Source organism: Typopeltis vanoorti, chromosome 9, assembly GCF_054136105.1.
Source record: "Typopeltis vanoorti isolate ZY-2024b chromosome 9, IOZ_Tvanoo_1.0, whole genome shotgun sequence".
Taxonomy (NCBI): Eukaryota; Metazoa; Arthropoda; class Arachnida; order Uropygi; family Thelyphonidae; genus Typopeltis; species Typopeltis vanoorti.
The window spans coordinates 134,760,154-134,782,143 of NC_143557.1; the positions used below are offsets into that span (position 1 = coordinate 134,760,154).

The 21,990-nt window shown below is 35.5% G+C and overlaps 1 protein-coding gene across 2 annotated transcripts in view; it reads left to right on the plus strand.

Moving 5' to 3' along the window:
* Positions 1–4,735: 4,735 nt before the first annotated feature.
* Positions 4,736–21,990, plus strand: part of LOC150103591 (dysbindin-like) — a 128,352-nt gene continuing 111,097 nt past the window's right edge. For both annotated transcript variants that reach the window (XM_090397904.1, XM_090397906.1), the window contains exon 1: positions 4,736–4,792. In XM_090397904.1, coding sequence (XP_090254030.1) covers positions 4,737–4,792 — 56 coding nt within the window. In that variant the 5' untranslated portion in view covers position 4,736. The remainder of the gene's footprint in view (positions 4,793–21,990) is intronic.

Sequence of the window (21,990 nt, forward strand, 5' to 3'; positions counted from 1 at the left end):
GGTCTTCTCATAATCTGATTTAGCTTTTCTTACTATGCTGGTAACCTTCCTAGCTTGAGCCTTGTACTGCTCATGGGTATACTGATTGCCTTTCTTCTTGTAAATTCTCCATAACATTTTCTTTTTTTTGCAGATCAAGCCTGATACTAATACTCATCCATCTAACACCTACCTTGTTTGTCTTCCTGACCATGGGAATACATTCTGATATTGCCTTCCTCAGATAGCTGTTGATTTTATCCCATGCATTGCTAACATCCTTCTCCTGCAATATATTCTGCCATGGGACGACTGTAAGTTCACTCTGAAGCTTGTTATAATTACCTAACCTGTAGTTCCATATATATACCCCTTCATAAGAGAGAGATCCACAAATTTTGCAACCTCCAAAGTCAATACCACATGATCACTCTCACCAATTGGAGGTAATGAGGACACCTTACTTATGCATATGTCCTCTGAACCAATGACACCACGAGTCCCTTCAGTTATGTGCTGTTTCAATTAATTATCTCTTAGAAGGTGTATGAATTCCATTTCCTTTTTGCCATGTGATATTTTCTCCTCCCAATTTGCTGATTCATGAATTCAATATCACCTCCTATACCCCCTGGCCTGTAGCATCAACCAACTGTATGTTTGGTTGCGTTGGTCACTATTTCACACCAAACCTACTCAAATGAACTATCATTCACATGTCTATCCTCTTGATATACTACTTTCATTGGCTGCAACATCAGCTATCATCAACAATACTCTTCCCCGTTCTATCTTCTCTATCGTCCCTGAAAATACTGTACCCATCACATTCAATTCCAGTAACCTACAACTTTTGGTGAGATTGCACTGACTAATGCCAAAAATTCGTCTCTCTTGTTTTGAATGCTTCTTGCATTAGCATACAAAAATTGCAGATTCCCTTTAGTTCTTGTACCAGCTTTAGAACTGATATACATGTCACTAATTTCAGTAGTCCCATGCCGATTTTTATTCACTCTATTCTGCAGTTTATTCCGTGAATAAGGATCAACAAATATATATTCACTGCATAAGTTTCTCCCTCTTACACTCAAACTTATCAATTTTAGTTTCCCTGCCCAATTACTTCAATTTGTTCAGAAAACAGTAACTTCTTCATTCGCTTATGACTTTCCATGTTCAGATGCAGCCCATCTTTTGCATACAGCTGTCTTTTGCTTCAAACACACTCTAGACATCAACAAATTCCAGACCTCTTTTTTGCACATTCTTGCAATCATATCATTTATTATCATTGCTCATCTACTTAACTCATAATTGTCAAAACAAGGCAGCACACACACACTATCATCCTCCCTTTGACACTTTTCTTCTTCACGATATCTAATAATGTTCTTAAATCTTTTGCTACCTGATTAATACTACCACTCAGGTCATTTGTACCCACCATAACTATCATCTTTTCTGCATCATGCCCTCTCTTTATTTCTAAAGTCACTCTCTCTATTGTTCCACCAGCCAAGCACTCCTCAGGCATACCGCTCTCCATACCCTTAATCATAGAATCATCATATATTGTACCACTCATTTTAGATTATATTCCTGTATCTTCTTCTTCAGATGATCTTAATTTTGTCTTAGTTATTATTTCAGCACTATAACTATAAAGAATTAGCATAATATTCTTTTCCAGATTTTGACCTAAGACCTCTGATTCTGGTGAGATGGTTCTTTGACAAATGTGCTATTGTACACATGTGATTCGATTATTTTATTGCTGCTAACATGAATCATTGGGCTCATCCTGTAGCATAGTGCAAAACTTATATAATTAAACAGTATAGTTCTTAATAATAATTTCCCATATAATTACGCTAACCACCCGGCCAGCCAGGCTGGCTGAGTGGTTAGCGTAACCGCTCTTCAGCCAAAAGGCTGCGGGTTCGAATTCCGTTGTGGGCATTGATATTGCGATTGTCTGTGGAAATACTAATGGTGGTGGTGGTCAGCGGTAGATGGCATTGGTGTAGTTGAGGTCAGTTGGTGGATTGTGAGTGGTGGAGACAGAGTTGTAGATGAGTCTTCCCTCGATGAGTCTTTGGACTCCCTGGAGGTGTGAAATAATAATAAAAATAATAATCATATTGTCAATTTTCTGTAGAGCAGCAGCAATTGTTGGACAAGAATAAATATGGACGGGTGTTAGTTCAACTCCTGGAAAGTTTTTGCATGTTTCATAGCTCCTACTACCTTCTGGCTGAATTTTCATGCCTTTAAAATGTTCCGTCCTTAGCCTGATGATAATTGTGGTTATTTCTCTAATTTCATTAATTTCACTGATTTCATTCTTCTTCTTGAGTGTTTGTTTTACCAGTCTTATTTTGGACAGAGTATCAGTTAGTGATAGTGGGTGTAATTTTTGAGGTAAATGTTTTACTTCTTTGGCTAGATTGTCTGCTCTTTCATTGGCTTCAATATTTACTTGGGCTAGTATCCATTGCAGTGTGCAGTTCTTATTTTTCAAATTTAAGGTTGTTAGTAGTTCATGAATTTCCTGTGTGAGTTTTGTTTTTCCATTTTTTAATGCCTCAAGTGAAGATTTTGAGTTGCTATAGATGATTATTCCTTCTGTAATGTTTATTACTGGATTTGAGAGATAGAATTTGAGAGCTGTTTGTATGGCTGTTAATTCACAAGTGAAGTTTGAAGCTATTTTGCCAGCTGTGGTTTTGATTTGCATTTCCTTACCTCCAGGTAGAGTTAGAAAAACCCCTGAACCTCCTTGGTTGAGTGCTTCATCAGATGATCCATCAGTGTAGGCAATGACATGGTTTGGATTATTTAAGTGATGTATAGTGTCAAGTCCTTTTATTTTCTTGCTGTGAATCCTTTTTTGAACAAGGTTTGAGGAGATTTAAGTTTATCATTGGGTTTTTTGGTAGAATAGTGGAAAAGAGTAGCTCTTTTCTTAATTCATTGGATAGGTGCTCTAAGTCAATCTGTTTTCTAATTTCTTGATCATATTGTAATGAAGATGATCTCTTTAGCCTAGATTTTCTTGTCCAGGAATCGAAAGTCCTGAGTGAGATGTGATCCTGTTGGTGGCTCCTGATTCTGTTAGTGAATTTAACTGTGGAGAGTTTTCTTTTGTCTTCTAGTATGTGAAGCTCATGCTCTTGTTGAGCTTTTAAATTATTTGTGGATGAGATTGCACCTATGATAATTTTTTGCTGCTCTTGACTGTACTCTGTCAAGTTTTTCTTTTGAGCTAGTAGAAGCTGGAGCCCAGATTGATGAGGCATATTCCATAGTGGGTCGTATGAGTGCCGTATATTTAGTTTTGAGTGATGGATATTATTCATATAGATTAGAAATAGGAGTGGGCTTAAAACAGAACCTTGTGGAACTCCAGCCCAAGTTCGATGCATGTTGGAATAAATTCCATTAACTTTTGCTTTCATTTTTCTTCCTTTCATGAAATCTGAAATCCAAATTAATGCATTCCCCCTTATTCCAGTATCGTATGCAATTTTTATTTACTTTTGTCTCCAGACACAATCATAGGCAGCTCTGAGACCAAGAATATTGCTGTTGTCTTCTTTGGTGGTTTTTCTTTCCATGAAGAGCATCTATCAGCAGGCCTCTTGATATATATAAAAAGAAATCTCTCTTCCTGTTTGCTATACTCTGCAGTTTGATTCACTTCAACCTAATAATACTGAAGGAATATCTAGATTCAGAATTCTGTATATTTTGTATATGGTGATAAATGCTGGCCTGGTTAGCATACCCACTCTCCAATCCACAGGTCATGGGTTTGTATCTTACTGTGGGCATTTATGTTTATGAAAGCAGTCTGCTCTGGATGAGCTTGTATAGCTCCTTGAGTTATGTCTTGTCTCTCTCTCTTTTTTTTTAGATTAAAGGTATTGAAGGAATATCTTAATCCAGATTCATATCTCATCTAGGATGTGCCGTATTTTTTGGAACGATAAGACATACTGGACTATAAGACGCACCCCAAATTTATGAGACAATTTTTAGAAAAAATATATTATGATATAAAAATATTCACAAGCTTTAAATTTCATTTATTTCCATAACTTGTAACAGCAGCATTCAGTTTGTCTTCGCTCATCTTGTTGCTGTCACTTTTCATATTATTGTCTGAACTACTGTTATCACTCTCTTCAAAAATGAAGTCATCTTCATTACCATCCATCGCATTACTTATGCCACATTTTTTAAAATACTTAATAATCGTCTCGCCTGTTCAAAACTGCATACACTCGCCCACTAACTACTGTTGATCGCAGTAAAGTTTTTGTATGTAAATTGGGGATTCCCACGTATACAGAGGATTACTGCTGTATACGTGGTTTGGCTCACATCGAAAACGTGGGAATCCAAGACTTACCTGTTATCACCTACCTTTGGACCACAAGACCCACTCCAATTCTGAGTCGATTTCTCTACGTAAAAAGGTGCATCTTATGGTCCGAAAAATACAGTGAGAAGCTTTATAAGAGTTTTTCAACTAAATGTAAATGTCAATTAACCATTCTCATACCAAGGGACACTACATCAAACATAGATTTGTTAAGGATAGGTCTTGTTTTAGCAATCTACTTAAGTTTTATGTTAAGATAATGAAAATGTTGGATAAGGGCAATTCATATACAGTGATATTCTTGTACTTTGCAAAGGCATTTGATAAATTTCCTTATCAAGTATTGTTTTGTCTTTTTCATTTCAGAATGTTAGAAAATTTAAGGGATAAGATATATAATGTTCAGCATGATTTGTCTAATAGGTATGTATTATGGAATATTAGTCTATTTTTCATGAAACTAAACTTTTTTTTTTAATGATTTTTGTAAATCTTTGTTGTGCTCATCCAAAATATATGTCAAGTTCACATTTTTTATAGTAATCATTAAAAAAATAAATCTATAAGAAAGGTGATATCTCACAGTATGGGAAAGGCAGTGAGTTTTTTTTTTTTAATGAAATTTGTGAACTGAAAGATTGGCGTTTGTTTGTGGACTCTCCCAGGACTTGCATTTCTCTCACACAAGCAATCAATATGAAGGAGTTTCGAGGAGGTACTTACGACATATGGCATGAATAACATGATGTACAAAACTCAAGAATATATTTAATGATAATAACCATCTTAAAATACAGATTTTCAGCCTGAACATAACAGACCATTCTCTATTAAATAGAATAAATTCAAAAGGCGGAATATTCAGCAGTGGGTTTGATCTTCATAGTACAAGCCGTATGCTAGATATAGTATTTCACACTTTAAGATTTAAATAATGATACAATATTTTCAAAAAAATTAACAAAATAAAAAATTATTTACATTTGCTTCAAATCAGAATCTCCCAAACTTAACAGTGGATTTCACTTTAGTGGCACAAACTGTGTAAGCTAGATATGGCATTTTGTTCCTGTAGATAACGATGCAGTATTGTCAAAAACAATCGATAAAATAAAAAACAAATATTTATGTTTGCTGGGAAGCAGAATCTCACAAACTTTTAGTCAGGATATAGAGTAGTTTCAATTAAGGTTAATTGATGTACTAAAGCCTCCGGAGCTTTCTTTGAATAAATGTTTATATCTGAATGTTTTTTTTTTTTTTTTTTTTTTTTTTTTTTTTTGGATTAGATGTGTTTTTAACCAAAGTATTCTTTGATCAGTGTCACTATGCTGAGTAAGATCAGACTTATGAGATATCCAGTAACATTAGTATTGGTGTTAATTAAAGATACCAAGAAATTATATACCAAATGATGTCTATATAGAATGATGTGTATATAATTATATACACATCATTTGGGTGGTGATTTTGCAGTTGCTGATGTATAGGACAGAAATGCATATCAAAATTGAGGTAGATGAACAGGAGGTGTTCAGCATATTAAAAAATATCAATGTGAATACAGTAGTGGGACTGGATAACAGGTCAGTCTGTGTACTATGTGAAAGAGAATTGGCATTGCCTCTGATGAAGTTGTTCAGTCTAAGTCTCAGCTCTAGCAGAGTTCCAGGGGGAGTGTAAAGAGAGGGCAAGACTCCCATTACATAAATGTGGCACCAAGACAGAGGTAGCAAACTAAAGCCAGTTAATATATCAGGAGTGGTTGTTAAAGTATTAGAGACGTTGGTTAAAGGTAGAATTCAGCAGTGGGTGGATAGGGATGCAATACTCTATAGCGGGTAGCACAGCTTTGTAAAGGGTACTTTTTCTTGTGTAGAGGCTTAAGTGCTGTGAGGACATTATGTTGGAGGTTTAATGGGTTTTTTTACAACACTCAAAAAGAATTAAAATAGAATTTAATACTTCCTATATTTCGTCCTAGTCACTAGGACATCTACGGGGATTACAAGGACAATTAATGTAACATGCACACAAAAGCTTACAATACTAAGCCCAACCACGTGGGTGACAATAAAGTCCTATCTAGGTGGAGCGCCCTCTAAGGGCAGTAGTAGGTGGCCTGGAATGTAAGGTGGGACCTCTGGTGATGACTGTTTCCCAAATCTTCGGAAGCTTAATGCAACCGTATTGGTTAAGATTTGGTTGGTTTCTGAGAGCTGCTGCTGCTTCTAAGAAAAGTCTCTCGTTCTTGAATTTGCTGTGGTGGAGCATGGTGGTTTTCTTCCATGATACTCTGTGGGTGGTGTCCAAAACATGGTCAGCCAAGCCTGAATGGCCATAGTTGTGTTTAACGACGTATGACTTGTGTTCCTCCAGGCAGATGGATGCTGATCTGCCTGTCTGTCCAAAGTACGCAAGCTTACAGGAACAGGGTACTTTGTAAACTCCAGGCAGAGAGAGAGGAGGGAGCTGATCTTTCGTAGAACTTCCGTTCTACGAAAGATCAGCTACAAAAAGTACCCTGTTCCTGTAAGCTTGCGTACTTTGGACAGACAGGCAGATCAGCATCCATCTGCCTGGAGGAACACAAGTCATACGTCGTTAAACACAACTATGGCCATTCAGGCTTGGCTGACCATGTTTTGGACACCACCCACAGAGTATCATGGAAGAAAACCACCATGCTCCACCACAGCAAATTCAAGAAAGAGAGACTTTTCTTAGAAGCAGCAGCAGCTCTCAGAAACCAACCAAATCTTAACAAATACGGTTGCATTAAGCTTCCGAAGATTTGAGAAACAGTCATCACCAGAGGTCCCACCTTACATTCCAGGCCACCTACTACTGCCCTTAGAGGGCGCTCCACCTAGATAGGACTTTATTGTCACCCATGTGGTTGGGCTTAGTATTGTAAGTTTTTGTGTGCATGTTACATTAATTGTCTTTGTAATCCCCGTAGATGTCCTAGTGACTAGGACGAAATATAGGAAGTAATAAATTCTATTTTAATTCTTTTTGAGTGTTGTAAAAAAACCCATTAAACCTCCAACATAATAATAATAATTTGTAAAGGGTAGGTCCTGTCTTAGTAATTTATTTGCATTTTATAAAAAAGTGACAGTGGATTTAGATAAAGGGAATGATCACAACATAATACTACTGATTACTGATACAGCTATTTGTTGATGATGCAAAACTGGAGAGAGCAATAGTTGATAAAGGTGATGTAGATATCCTTCATGATGACTTAAATTGGCATGGGCAAGGATAATGATTGTCAAGTCAGTGTTGCAAAATGTAAGGTTATGCACTTCTGGTTGAAATGGTTACATGTGGTGTATCACATTGATGGTACTGGATTGCAGGAAATTGATGAGACTAGAGACTTTAGGATAATGGCAGACATATTGCAAAAGTTGGTAAAATAGTTCAAAGGATTACTTGGATGTTGAAAAAAAGATGCTAAAAGATAGTGTAGTTATTATCCCTCTTTATAAGGCTATGATTTGGACATACTACTGTGCACAGATTTGCACAGTATGTGTGTGTATGTTACAAAGTTTGGTTGATAGGCTAAAAAGTGGGGACCTGATAGAAACTTATAAGATATTAAAGGAGATTTATAAAAATGATACAAAGAAAATTTTTCAGTATATGACAAATAGAGAACTATAGGTCATCCGTTTGTGTGATTAGTAAGGGTACGTGGACAGATTTTTTGCTAGAAGTTTAACAGAGACATGCACATTACACATAGTATAATGTTTTAAATAATGACTTCACACATGTAAGAGGAAAGTAAATAGAATTTTTTACACCTATATATTTTGCTCAATATGTCCTGTGCTTCATTCATGGAGAAAGCCGAAGAATTGATAACATTTAAATTCTGAATATAAGAACAAGTCATACACATGCATTAATATCACATCTTGGTCACAGCTGTACAGTAGGAGGAAATGATATTAGAGTATAGAGATGTGGGTATAGATGTATAATTAATTATTTAATTAATTTAAAACAATTAATATAAATTTTGCTGTTAATATAAACAATTAACAGCAAAATGACATGCCCCTCAAAAATTTCCTCCACTTCTACCTTAGTATAATCTTTGGGACCATAGGCACAAATAAGTCTCATTGTCCAGTTTCCCATTCTGATATTTGCCCACATCACTCTACTTGATATTGCCTGCCATTCAAGAAGATTAGCCTCATATTTAGTGTTCAATACTATAGCTACACCTTCTTTTCCCTGATTGTTTTGATAATTGCCTGAATATAACATTTTGTATTTATTGCTCAGAAAGACCTTACCAGTTTTTGTCTTTTTTGTTTGTTGTAAAGTGAAATTCAGTTATTTTTTATATCAATAATAGTTATTAAACTTTGCAGTTTAATACCAAAAACAATACAGTTTAGAGCATTAGATAATCCTGTGGCTTACATTTAGGCTACATTATGAAATCCTAAGATTAAATTTTAGGAACACTGCTAATTTTCATTAACTATATTGATGTTAGTGTTATACGTTTACAAAACTATTATCTAAATTTAATAACCTAATTCTTATTATTATTTCATACACATCTCCAAAGAGATTGAGGACTCATTATGGAAGATCATCCACACTAGTCATTACTGCCACAATATGACTGATTTATTCAAAAAAAAACTTAGATTGAAACTTTGATATCTGAAGTCATCACCAAATTCCTGATGATGTATCCTCAAAGCAGATATACAGGATACTATGAGAGAACTACATGATTAACACTACATCATTAATAACTTCTTGTCAACAATTTTCCTCCAGATTTAGATTATTTGTCAGCACTCCAAGAGATCTTGACAGCATTGGATGTCAAGATATTTTGGTTTTTAACACCCTTCTAACCACATCAATCCACCTAGATCTTGTAGTATCAAACACCTGTTTTGCTAACCTTTTCTGCCCCATTCTGCTTAAGTGATCACACCACCTTGGATTAGCTCTCTGCACACACACACAAAATTCAAAATGTACAGCACAACATGGTAAGAATAAATTTAAATTAAATATAGGTTAGGGAAGAAAAAATCTGTCTGAAATACTAACTCCAACAAAAATTATTAAACAAATAAATTATAATAGCTAAAAAAGTATTTCCACAGTACTCTTGAAAAAAATGATAGCACATTGTGCCCTCTAAGTGGAAAAGACCTGAGTTTTTGATTCTTGTCATGACAAAAGAAATCTTTATAAAGGATAGCTAGTGAGGTAACAGGGTTTTTCTCCTGCAAACATGGGTGTTTCATTGTATGCACACACACAGGCAAATTAGCCAGAAAGCACATTAGCAGGAAGTAGATGGTGTAGTATGTATAGGGTGGATAATAGCATAGTGTGTATATGGGAAGTTAAGTAGTGTAGATAGTGGGTTGTATGGCATGGAGTGTTCTTCCAGAATAAGTCCTTGGACTGCAAGGAAGTGTCAAGTAACAATAATAATAAAATGTAAAAAAACATACCAAAAAAAAAAAAATCGCTTTCTCATTCACTTTCCTAATATCTTTGGCATAAACACCAACATAAATTACATCCTTCATCACACAGATATCATGTTCCTATTTCTGACAGAAAGCAAATTGCAGCTAAAACCAAAGTCAACTATCCAAATAACACTCTGCATTCCATAGACCTGTCACCAGCTTGGTCACTTGTTTCTGGATCCTCTCCTCCACCACCACCTGATCCCCAAGAAGTGGCAGCAGTCCAGTATAATTATAATTAAATTAAAAAACAGTAGTGCACATGATTAGGAATTCCAATTTAAGCATGCACACTCAATTCCTACTGTTGTTCGATAATTGTACTGATGATGTCTTATGACACATAAGACAAAATATTTACATAATAAAAAAGTTATTTACTGTGGCGTACATGTTATTCTATAGTTAGGTCAAGAAAAAGTACTTATGATCAAGAATATGTATGTTAAATGCAAGAGCTTTATGAAAACCAAATTTGGTAATTTGAAGTGGTTTACATTTAATAACAGAGTACAACAAGGAAGCATTTTATCTCTGCTACCGTTTTATTCCTTGTGATGATGAATAATGCCCTAAATATTTGAGCAGAAAGGAGAAAGCTGTGTTTGAAGATGAGATGGTGACTTGAGCATCTTCAGAAGAACTACATAAGAAACACTGAACAAATGGAACAGTGTGGTACATAACTAGGGCTACATATTAATAGCTATCAAAGAGAAAATGTACAAATTAATGGTGTTAGACTTAATGAGCAAGTCTTGGAGAGTAGTGAAAATTTCAAATATCTGGGAAGTATACTTTCTAGTGATGGAAATTTAGATCAGGAGATATTGAGGAGAATTTCACAGAGCTTTTATAATATTGTGAGTAGTATACTTTGGGACAGTGAGGTCCCACCAAAATGTGAAATGAATTTTTGCCCATTTTGTCTCATGTAACAGAAACAGGGAGATTAACAAAAAGAGACATAAGTAGAATAGAAGCAATGGAAATGAAGATTTAGAGGACAATATTGGAAAAACAAGAAAAGGCGGAATAAAAAATGAGAATAGCAAGAATGTTATGGAACTAGAAAGTGCTGAAGAAATGCTTGTGAACTCTTTCTTGAAAGTGGTTTGGATATATTATTATTATACAGTATCTCCATGGGCTTCAGAGACTCATTGTAGAATGACTCAAACTATACACACTAAGCCCATCATACCTCTCCTTAAACATTAATTGGGGATTGGTAGAATTAATTGAGTTCCCTCACAGTCAGGGAACTCAATTAATTCTGGCAATCCACAATTAATCTCGGAAGTTGTTAATACTCTCCATGCAAAAAATCTAGTATAATGTTTTAAATAATGGCTTCACACATGTAAGAGAAAACTAAATAGAATTTATTACTCCTATATATTTTGCTCAATATTCATGAGCTTCATTCAGGGAGAAAGCAGAATTGATAACAGTATTTAAATTCCGAATACGAGAACAAGTCATACAGCATGCATATAATATCGCATGTCTTGGTCACATCTGAACAGCAGGAGGAAATGCTACAAGAGTTCAGAAATGGGATTACAGATGTATAATTAATTAATTTAAAAAATTAAAACAATTAACAGCAATCACCACCCAAAACTTAGTGATAGGAATACAGTCTGTCCAATTAAAATTAGGACAGTGATATAGGGATTCACATGATTCAAATAAACTGAAGATCAGATTTTAACCTATTGTAGTGTAGCATCTTGATATGGTTCCACTGAACTCTATATCTAGTGTCAATGGTACATGAAGCAAGGCTTCTTGTTTAATATAATCTTAATGTTTGTGGATTCTAATAGTAGCAGAATGGATCATTTGTCCAAAGTAGTTATGCCATAGGTACCTTTAAAGATTATACAAAGTAGCAAAGATTACAAGATCAGAGTATTTGATAAACACCAGGCAAGGGTTAGAGGTGATAATGTATCTTTGATAGGTGGTAAGAAAGAACAACTTACAGGCTGTTTTGAAGTGGCATACAAATTATATCTGCAAAAAGGTCCTTGCTATTTGTTCAGTTGTTCCTTTAAGGAAGTGTATACTGATCCTTTTAACATCAGATTACAATCTGGAAGAGAGACGATAATTATTATATATTTTCTGTACCCAAGGTCTTGCTGTATCCATTAATTAATTATTTTTTTTTTTAATCTTCTAATAGAAGAGACTCAGAAGAAATTGTGCTTGCTCAGTGTGCATGGCTTTTGATAATACTTAGTTTTTGTGAAGGATGATGATGTGAAGATGTGTGAATATATCCACCTACAAAGGATGGTTTCCTGTACAAAAATTTCAATATTACCAGCAGAGTTATGATGCATTGAAGTCTCCAAAAAGGGAAACTTGTTATTAGATTTCATGTAGAGTCCTCTGGAACCATACCAAGATGCTACAGTACAGCAGGATAATCTGATTGTCTATTTTTTGAATTGTGTGAAGCCCTATGCTACCATCCAGATCTTAATCAGACAGACTGTATGATTATCTCTAAGTTTGGGCAAGTTAATTGCTAAAGATGACATGCCCCCAAATCTTGGCAATAGAGACAGCCATTCCAATTTAAATTTGGGTGGTGTAGAAGTGCTTCAGCACTCTCTTTAAATACCTGCCTCAAACCTAAACCTGCACTAAAGTATTAGGAGAGTATCAGACCACAGGATATCGTGGTCAATATCCACTACATGCCAAGCAAGTCCAGATTTTTCAGGTGTATTATTGTTAATATAATATTAGTGTTCTTGTTGTAATTTTTCAACAGAACATCCTGTTAGTCCAAAGTACAAGAGGAGGCACACACATTAAACTTGGTAAACACCAGTGTAGAGAGACAGGAAGCTGTTTATCTTTTGTGGATGGTAACTAACAGAAGATTTTGTTGATAGGGAAAAAAGTAGGAATTAAATTATACCTTTTGAGGATCTTAGCAATCATCCAGGGATGCCTGCAATATATGGGTAGGGACTCGCTGTACAGGTTCAGGGTTTTTGGCAATGGACTTGTAAGAGTCCAAGCTGCATTTAAACTTCCTTGAGGTGAAACCATTTTGTAGTAAGATACATTGGATCATGCTCAATTCTTGTTGGAGAGCTTGGAAATTAGCAGATAACACGTGAACTACTGAATTTGAAGGTGCCTATTTTTTGAGATTGATGATGTGCTAAATCTTGCTATATATATATATATATATACAGGGTGTTCGGGATAAATTTGACATATTTATAATTAATTATATTTTTCCGTAAGTTACATGTATTAACACACACTTCTCTTCATTTAAAAGTTTGGACCCTTCTTCATTCATATACAAGATGTCAGAAAGGATGGATAGCTGGAACCCACCTGAATCATGGAAGAGAATAACTTGTATCATGATGATTCGTGCCCGCCATCAAAATAAGGATATTACGACTGCTGCCCAATGCTCCCTGAATACAGTAAAAACAATCAGGCATGAACTAGAGACTTGCAATGGTGACTACGAGGATGTAGCAAGAAGAAAGATTCCTAGCAGACGATCTGATTGCGTTCGTACAGCAGAATTCCTCGCAAATCTGCAGGAACAGGTGTTGAAGAACCCTGGCATTGGAATTCGGGCTTTGTTCGTGGAGTTGTTAACTGTAGTCAAGCCCTGGATAACAAGGGTAGCCAATGGTAGGCCGTATGTATGGCAGCAGGATTCGGCCCCTTGCCACACCTCTGGGAAAAGTCAAAAATGGTTGTCTGAAAATTTCTACGACTTCACCAGTCCAAATGTTTGGCCTCCAAACTCCCCAGACCTTAACCCCATGGATTATTTTGTATGGGGCGCAGTTGAAAAAGACACCAATCGCACTTCCAGTAATACAAAAGCCCAGTTAATGGATAAAATTAAAACAGTTTTTGCGGCCCTTCCCAGGGAGACTGTAGCATCAGCTTGTTCGAGGTTCCGAAGCAGAATTGAAGCTGTGATCGATGCTAATGGTGGTTATTTTGAGTAAATCTTGTTGATAGTATTGTAATTAACTCTGCCTGTAATGTTTTTTTGTCAATTCATTAAATTTAATAGATACAAAGAAGATTTTCTTTTTCCTTACGAAACTGTCAAATTTATCCCGAACACCCTGTATATATATATATATATAGCAGCCTGTGAAGGTATGTTTATGGTGAATAGAAGTAGCAAGTATTTCAGAAAGGGTACAGAAAAGGAGGATGTCCAGGAATGCTAATTGTCCATCCTTTTCTTTCTTCATAATGAAGTTGATGTGTGGGTACAGGCTGTTGATTTTGGTTAAAAGCATAAGTAGAGATTCTTCTGTGTCTGGCCAGATGGTAAACACATCATTTATATATCAAACCCAGAAGGAAGGTTGGGGTTGTATTGAAGAGAACAGGATTTTTTCAAGATGCTCTACGTAGAAATTACCAAGTGCAGGTAACAGGGGGACCATGGCAATTGCTTCAATCTTGTACAATTGGTTCCTGCAGATCCTCAGTGCAAGAAAAGTCAAACAGTTTGACTATGTTGGAGGAAAATCATCTGATTATCTAAGCTAATCATGAGGTCAGCAGGCTGAATGGTTAAGTTTTTTTTTTATTATTATTATTATTATTATTTTTTTTAAATTAAAAAATCCGTGTGGCATGTATGGTCGCTTAAAAGATGAGCTAGAAATTTGGCTAAGGCATATGTGGGGTAGTCTATGCAGTCCACTTTGGATCTGAGTGGAACTCCTTCCTTATGTATTTTTGGAGAAAGCCATAAAAATGTGAACCTCTACCAAAATGGATCTTCAGTTTTTAATTAAATACATTAAAATATATTTAAATAATCTAAGAAAACCTTCAATAAATCAAATTACCTATTTTAAAGGAGTGGGCTTACATTAATTATGTGAAATCTGTTTTGCTCAATTTGAAGTTATTTGATTTCTGTACTTTTGAGATATAATAATTTCAATTATTTTCATTATCAAATTCCTGACATGCACCCTCAAGGGGTGTACATGAAAAACTTACATCATTATTAACTTCCTATCTACAATTTTCCTCCAAATCAATCTTTTACCTGTCAAGAATCCAACATTATCAGATCTTATATTTCTGTTTTCTAAGGCACTTTTTACTGTATCAATCCACCTAGATCTTGGTCTTCCTCTGGGTCTTTTTCCTGCCAACCTGGCAGAGAACACTTCTTTTGCTAATCTTTCCTCTCCCATTCTGTTTAAGTGACCACATCACCTGAGATTACCTCTGCCAACACATTCCTGGATGCTGACAATGTAAAGTTCTTTCCCATCCTCGTTTTTAATTTAATATTGCCATTGATTCCATCTGTTCTTGCCCTTAATCTTTCTCAGAACTCTCATATCTGCGGTCTCTAGTCTTTGGTCAATGTTTTACTTCTGACCCAGCTGTCAGATCCATAGTTAAAATTGGTTTGAACACTGTCTTTTATATAGCTAATTTACTGTTTTGACTAATTTCTCTCTTATTCCATATAAATTTGTTCTTTTGACTTCCTACCATACCAGTTTTGTTGATTCTGTTGTCTATTTCCATATTTAATTTACCATCTTCACTAAAAATCGTGCCTAAGTAGCTGACGTGTTTTACTTGTTCTATAGGTTCACGATGCAGTTGATATTTTGAATGCTTCTGCCTATTTTCATTGTATTTGTCTTGTTATGACCTTCATACCAAATCTATTACAACAGTTATTCGATTTAGTCAGGGAATATTGCAGACTTGTACTTGATTTATTTAGAAGTATAACATTATCTGCATAAAGTAAAGAGCTGAGATTAACATTTCCAATTTTGATATCAGGTTTAATACCACTTTCTCTCATAATATGATCCATATAGATAATAAATAACAGCAGGGAAAATGTACATCCTTGTCTGACACCAGATTTAACATTAAACCATCTTCCTGTACTTCCATCAATTCTAACTGTTGACTTAAAACTCAAATAAATAAAGACTAAGTATTGCTTGATGTAATGCCCCACTGACACCATATAATTGTAGTGTTTTGAATAGCTTTCCCTTGGCACTTTGTCGTAATCCTTTTCTAGATCTAGATCTTTGATATATTCCCATGATTTCTCAACTATTTGTCATTAAGTGAAAATCTGATCCTGACAGCCTCTATTTTGTCAGAATCAAGCTTGTTCTTCACTAAGCTTCCACAATCCTTCTCAACACCGTTTCTCAATTATATTGGCATAAATCTTATCCAGGAACACTCAGCAGGGAAATACCACTGGAATTCTCACATTCAGTTTTATTTTCCTTTTTATATATGGGTACTATGAGAGCTCTACTCCAATCATCTGGAATTCGTCCCTCTGTCCAAGTCTTCTGAACTGTGCAGTTCAGCCACCGTAAGACTTTTATACTTCCATGCTTGAGCATTTCTGGTTGAATATCATCTACTCCAGCTGTCTTTCCACATTTCAGGCTTTTGATGGCTTTTCTACTTCAAGTATGGATATGTATTTCTGTTTGCATACCTGCTGAGTGTTTTTTACTGCTGTGCTGTCACTGATTGTTTCAATTAGCAATTTTTTGATATAATTACTCCATACATCAAGGATATCTTTTTCTGCAGTTTTCATGTTGCCTTTATCATTTCTAATTTCTTTTACAGCACTCTTTCCTTCATTTCTGAGGTTTTTTCAACACCTTCCAGAATATCTTGCTACCTACCTACCTGGTATTTATTTTTGATATTCCTTCCAAAGTCTTCCCATGTCTTTTGTTTTGCTAGTTTTACAGTGTTTAGCTTTCTTACATATGTCTTTGTATTCTCTAAGAGCATAAGCTGACTTATTCGCCAGAAACATTTGATATGCTTTCTTCTTTTCTTTCACTGCCTCTTTAATTTCCTGTGTCCACTATGGGGTTCTGATTTTTCTATCATTGCAGACAACCTCACCACATGCCTCTCCAGTTAAATCAATCAGTGTTTTCTTCAGGATTTGCCATTGAATCTCCAAGGTTTCATTTTTTTCTTGAATAATGTTAGTGTATTTTAGTCTACAGTTCACATCTGAGAGCTGCTCAACTTTTATTCGCTTCAAAAATTTCTTACATGTTATTCTTTTCAATATGAAATTCAATTTTATCCTGCTCAAGACTAAATAGTGATCACTTCCAATTTCAAATCCTCTGTACAGTCTAGTGTCCTGCACCAGTGAGAAAACATTGCTATCAACAATAACATAGTCAATGAGGCTTTTCTTATTCCTTGCCTCTCCATGTGAATTTGTGAACATTTTTATGTTGGAACATTGTGTTAGTAATAATCAGGCCATGTCCTGAGCAGAAATTCAACAGGTATTTGCTATTATTATTAGCTGGCACTTTTCTTCAAATTTTCCCAAAATATTTTTGTATGCCTGACAATCATTTCCTACTCTGCTATTTAGATCCCCAACAAGGACCAACTCTTCCTTTTTCATTGTGTCAGTTGCTTTTTCTAAAGCCTCAAAAAATTCCTCCACTTCTACCTTAGTAGAACCTTCTGTGGGACCATAGGCACAAATAAGTCTCATTGTCCAGTTTCCCCATTCTGATATCTGCCCACATCACTCTGCTTGAGACTGCTTGCCATTCTAGATTAGCTTCATATTTAGTGTTGAATACTATGGCTACTCCTTCATTTCCTTGATTTTCATTGCCTGAATATAACATTTTGTATTTATTGCTCAGAAGATGTCACCAGTTTTGTCTTTTTTTTTTTCGGTCACTCCTATTATGTTGATCTGGTACTTATCTAATTCCTCAGCTAGCTCCCTTTCTTTGCCATTCAGGCTTCTTATGTTGATAGTACCGATCTTTAACTCTGGTGATGTTGAGTTGGGGTGTGTGTGTTTTCAGATTTGTTCCAGTAGCTGACTTTTCGCTGTTTTCCCTGGTTCCCTGGTTCCCTGGCGAAAACAACGGGGGCTTTGTTTAACTGGCGATGCCCCAGTTGGCATGGAATTCTGTCATGTTGTGCCATCATTTTGTATTTTGGTTAGCCAATAGGTATCAATGCCAATAAGAATAAAATTTGGTCGGCTAAATCCCAAATTGCCAGCCCATCCTTATTCATTCAGTATCGAGGTAGAAACCTAGCAGGGTACACTACGAGAAGGTGAGGATTGGACATTAGGTCAGAAGCCCTGGTCAGTTCTCCGCATTCCTTTAGAGGCTATATGGAGGTCTCCTCTCAGTTATACAGCTTTGACACTTAAGCACCCTATATGTCTGTCTAATAAATAAAAATATTTAATATATTTATTAATATATTGCTAATTTAAGATATGTAAAATTGACATAAAAAAACCGTCAGAACAAAGCAGTCAAAACAAAGGCTAATGTAGATTGTGAAGATGAGGATATTTGCACTGCTACAGAAACATTACAACACGATACCAATAATTTAGACAGAGAATTTGAAATATGGAATTTTTAGTTTAAAACAAATTATTATGCAGTCAACTCAGGAGTTAGAAAAACTCAGACAGGATAAGAAAAATCAGAGGGCAAAGCATGGAAGTTAATAAGATGTCAGTGAATAAAAAATGTCAGATAGAATGTGAGAAAAAAGAAGTTATATGGTACAGTTATTAGTTCATTAAATTTGCACTTAACAATAGAGTCACTATTTCAAGTAAAAATTAATGATGTCTCACAATCAAGAAATAGAAAAGTAAAAGAGATAGTAATGCCCATAGAAACAACACATAAGTAGTGATAAATAGAGTATGAGTGAGAGAGAGGATATAAAAGGATTGCTGGAAGAAGCAAGAAAAAAGAGTGAGAGAGTGAACATTGTTAGACTGCCACCGAGATATGATAGCAAGTGATTCAATGTGCAGGTTGTGTAGAAGAAACAGGTGTGAGTTTTTGGATGTGTGGAGTGAATCTGATGGTAGAAAAGACTATTATGAGAGGATGACCTCCACCTGAATGATTTTGGCATTAGTTGCTTGGAGAAATTATTTAATTGGATGAGACCTAATGCAGAAATTCAACTAGATCATCACAGAAGTAACATTGAGAATATGTGTAAGTTCAACTAAGGTAGACAAAAGTGATAATGGTATAAATGTCAGTGAGCATGGGTGTGATGAAGGGGTGGACCTATATGCATTGGGTTCAGACTTTTTGAGTGTGCATGTGGGAATAGTAAAGAGAAAGTTGTAACTTGTATGTCTATGCACAAATGCAAGGAGCATTAGGAGGAATGAATGTGAGGAAAAAGAAGTAATATGGTACAGTGGTTAGCTCATTAAATTTGCACATAACAATGGAGTCAAGACTTGAGTTTTGTTGGCTTGGTGAATGCGTTGTAGCCTAAGACTATTGGGATTAGTGAATCCTGACTCCGAGAGCTAGAAATTGAATGTAAGAGGTATAAGTATTTTTAGGAAAGATGAGTGGGATACTACCAATGATATCAGATGAATTAAGTCTAGTTAAAGGAGAGATTCATGAAAACAATAATAGTAATAATGGTCCATGTATCCGTCAGTTTAAGGTGTGAAGTGGAGGCTAAGAATGAAGTATGTAGTGAGATGTTGCTATGCAAAAATGAGATCCATCACCAAATTATCCTGATGGGTACTAAACAAGTAATGATTATAGGCGACTTAAATTATTTGAACATTGATTGGGTAGCAGAGAAAACTCATGAGAATGAAGGAGAACTTATTGAACTGTTGCAAGACAGTGTTCTCAAACATGTGAAAAAAGAAGCATGTGAAAGACGAAATTTGAGGTCAAAGGGTGGTAGATTTGATCACAGCATCACAAGGGGATCTCTCAGTTATGAATGTGACTGTTTTGCCACCAGTTAGTGACAGTGATCATGCTACACTGAACTTGGAAGCAACAAAAAATATATGAATGTTCCAGTTAGGAAAGTTTACATGCTGATCTACAAAGCTGGAAATTATGAAAAATTGGAGGGAATACTATATTTGGCCATATGTCATCATTTACTGAATGGGAGAGTTATCAGCTACACATGCAGCCAATAACTCTCCCAATTGAAAAGCATTGTGAATCATTGAAAAGATGCTTAAATGATGTATGTGATTTTGTTGTTAGAGTTTGAAGAACAATAAGGTAGAAGTGAAACAGATGTGCAACCTTATTAAGCAAGAGATCCATAAAAAAAAAGATAATGTGGAAGGAATGTTGTGAGAATAAGGATGATAGGAGTTATGAAATATATAAAGCACAAGCTAGAAAAGTTATGAATATTATATGGAAAGGAAAGGTGGAATATGAAAAGAAATTGGTTGTGCATGCTAAAGACAACTCGAAAGAATTTTAACATTATTCTGCAAATAAAATAAAGAATAAATGTGCAACTTTACTGAATGTAGATGGCACACTACTGTCAGAAGTAGGTGTGATTGCTCAAATAATGAGTAGTCACTTCACAAAGTTCTATCAACAATTCTGGTGTATGCAACAGTGCTACCACTACTTTAGATTCCAGAGCTGTGACATAACCTTGATAAGAATTTGACAGTAGGGATAGACTGGATGAGAACTTATGCTAAAGGAATGTTCAGTTGAAGTGGTTAGGTCTTTGACTATTTTTTTATGTGACTCCCATTTATTATTATTATTATCATCATCATCATCATCATCACCACACTCTCCATGGAATGGGCAGCCTCATCGTGGGGGGTTCATTCAACTGACAACATATTTATCATACTGAATCTTAAAATCCTTAACACCTCTTGCATAAACAACATATTTTGGTAATGCATTCCATTCGCTGACAATTCTCCTTGTGCAAAATCTACTCTTCACACTCTTACCTAACTTCCAGGGATGGCCTCTGGTTTTTCTCCTCGTGTCTTCTACTCTTTTTTTGTAAACCTATAATAAATTAGTGTTATGAGTGGAACAAGGATTTTTTTTTATTATTATTAATTATATATATATATTTATTTATTTATTTATTTATTTATTTACATAGTCCAGAAACCCTGCTGGTCTTGCACCAGGCAGTAAAATTCATCTCTCACCTAAAGGCAATCACAAACATGCATGCCCACAGCAGGATTCAAATCTGCAGTCTGTTGATTGAAGAGCAGATATGCTAACTGCTTGGCCAACCAAGTTGTCAATCTGATTGTATGCAAGTCTCAGCTCAGGAATGATCCCATAGGAATGAAGACTGTATGATAGTCTATAAGTGCTTGCCTTTTATAGATATTCTAATCATATATCTGCTCGATGGCACCCTTTGTTTTTCAATTTACAGAAAACCCACTCACACAGGTAGATACATAACAAATTTCCCATCATCTTCCTCAACAATATGGTCATCAAAACCCACATCAACAGAGCCTCCAACCTCTGTTCTTCCCAGACTTCCCTTGCAGCTGAGCTCACCTTTATTTGCTAAACCTTCTTGTCCAGTGGTTATAATGCCAGAAAGATCTACAAATTATCTACCCTTCCCATCTCCTCACATCCCTCTTGACATATATAGACTACAGTAATGCCATTAATATTCCTTATATCGAGGGCACTTCAGAAAAAATAGCCAGAACTTTAAAGAAATATAATCTCTGCACCGCTTTCAAGCCTCATTTGAAGCTGGCTTCCCTTTTCTGCTCTCCTAAGGATCCATTTCCATTCCTTCTCTGATCCAGGTATTTACAAGATTCTGTATTCTTGCAACTTATCATATTATGGTCCAACTGGGAGATCTGCTAATATCTGCCTAGATGAACACAAAAAATACATCTGACATCACAACTATGGTTAGTCATGTCTAGCTGAACATGCCTTGGTGGATAGAATAAAACTATTATGCTTCATCATAGCAAATACAAACTTGAAAGACTCCTTTTAGAATAAGTAGCATATTTAAAAAATCAGCCAAATCTTAATAAATATGGTTGTGTTAAACTTCAACAGCACCCATAGAGAGTGCTCTTCATATAAATTTAGGTTTTAAACAGTCTAATTTCTTCCACTTATTGTTTTTGTGTATGTTATTACAATTTTAATATTGTATTCTTGAAGATGTCTCTCTGACATAATA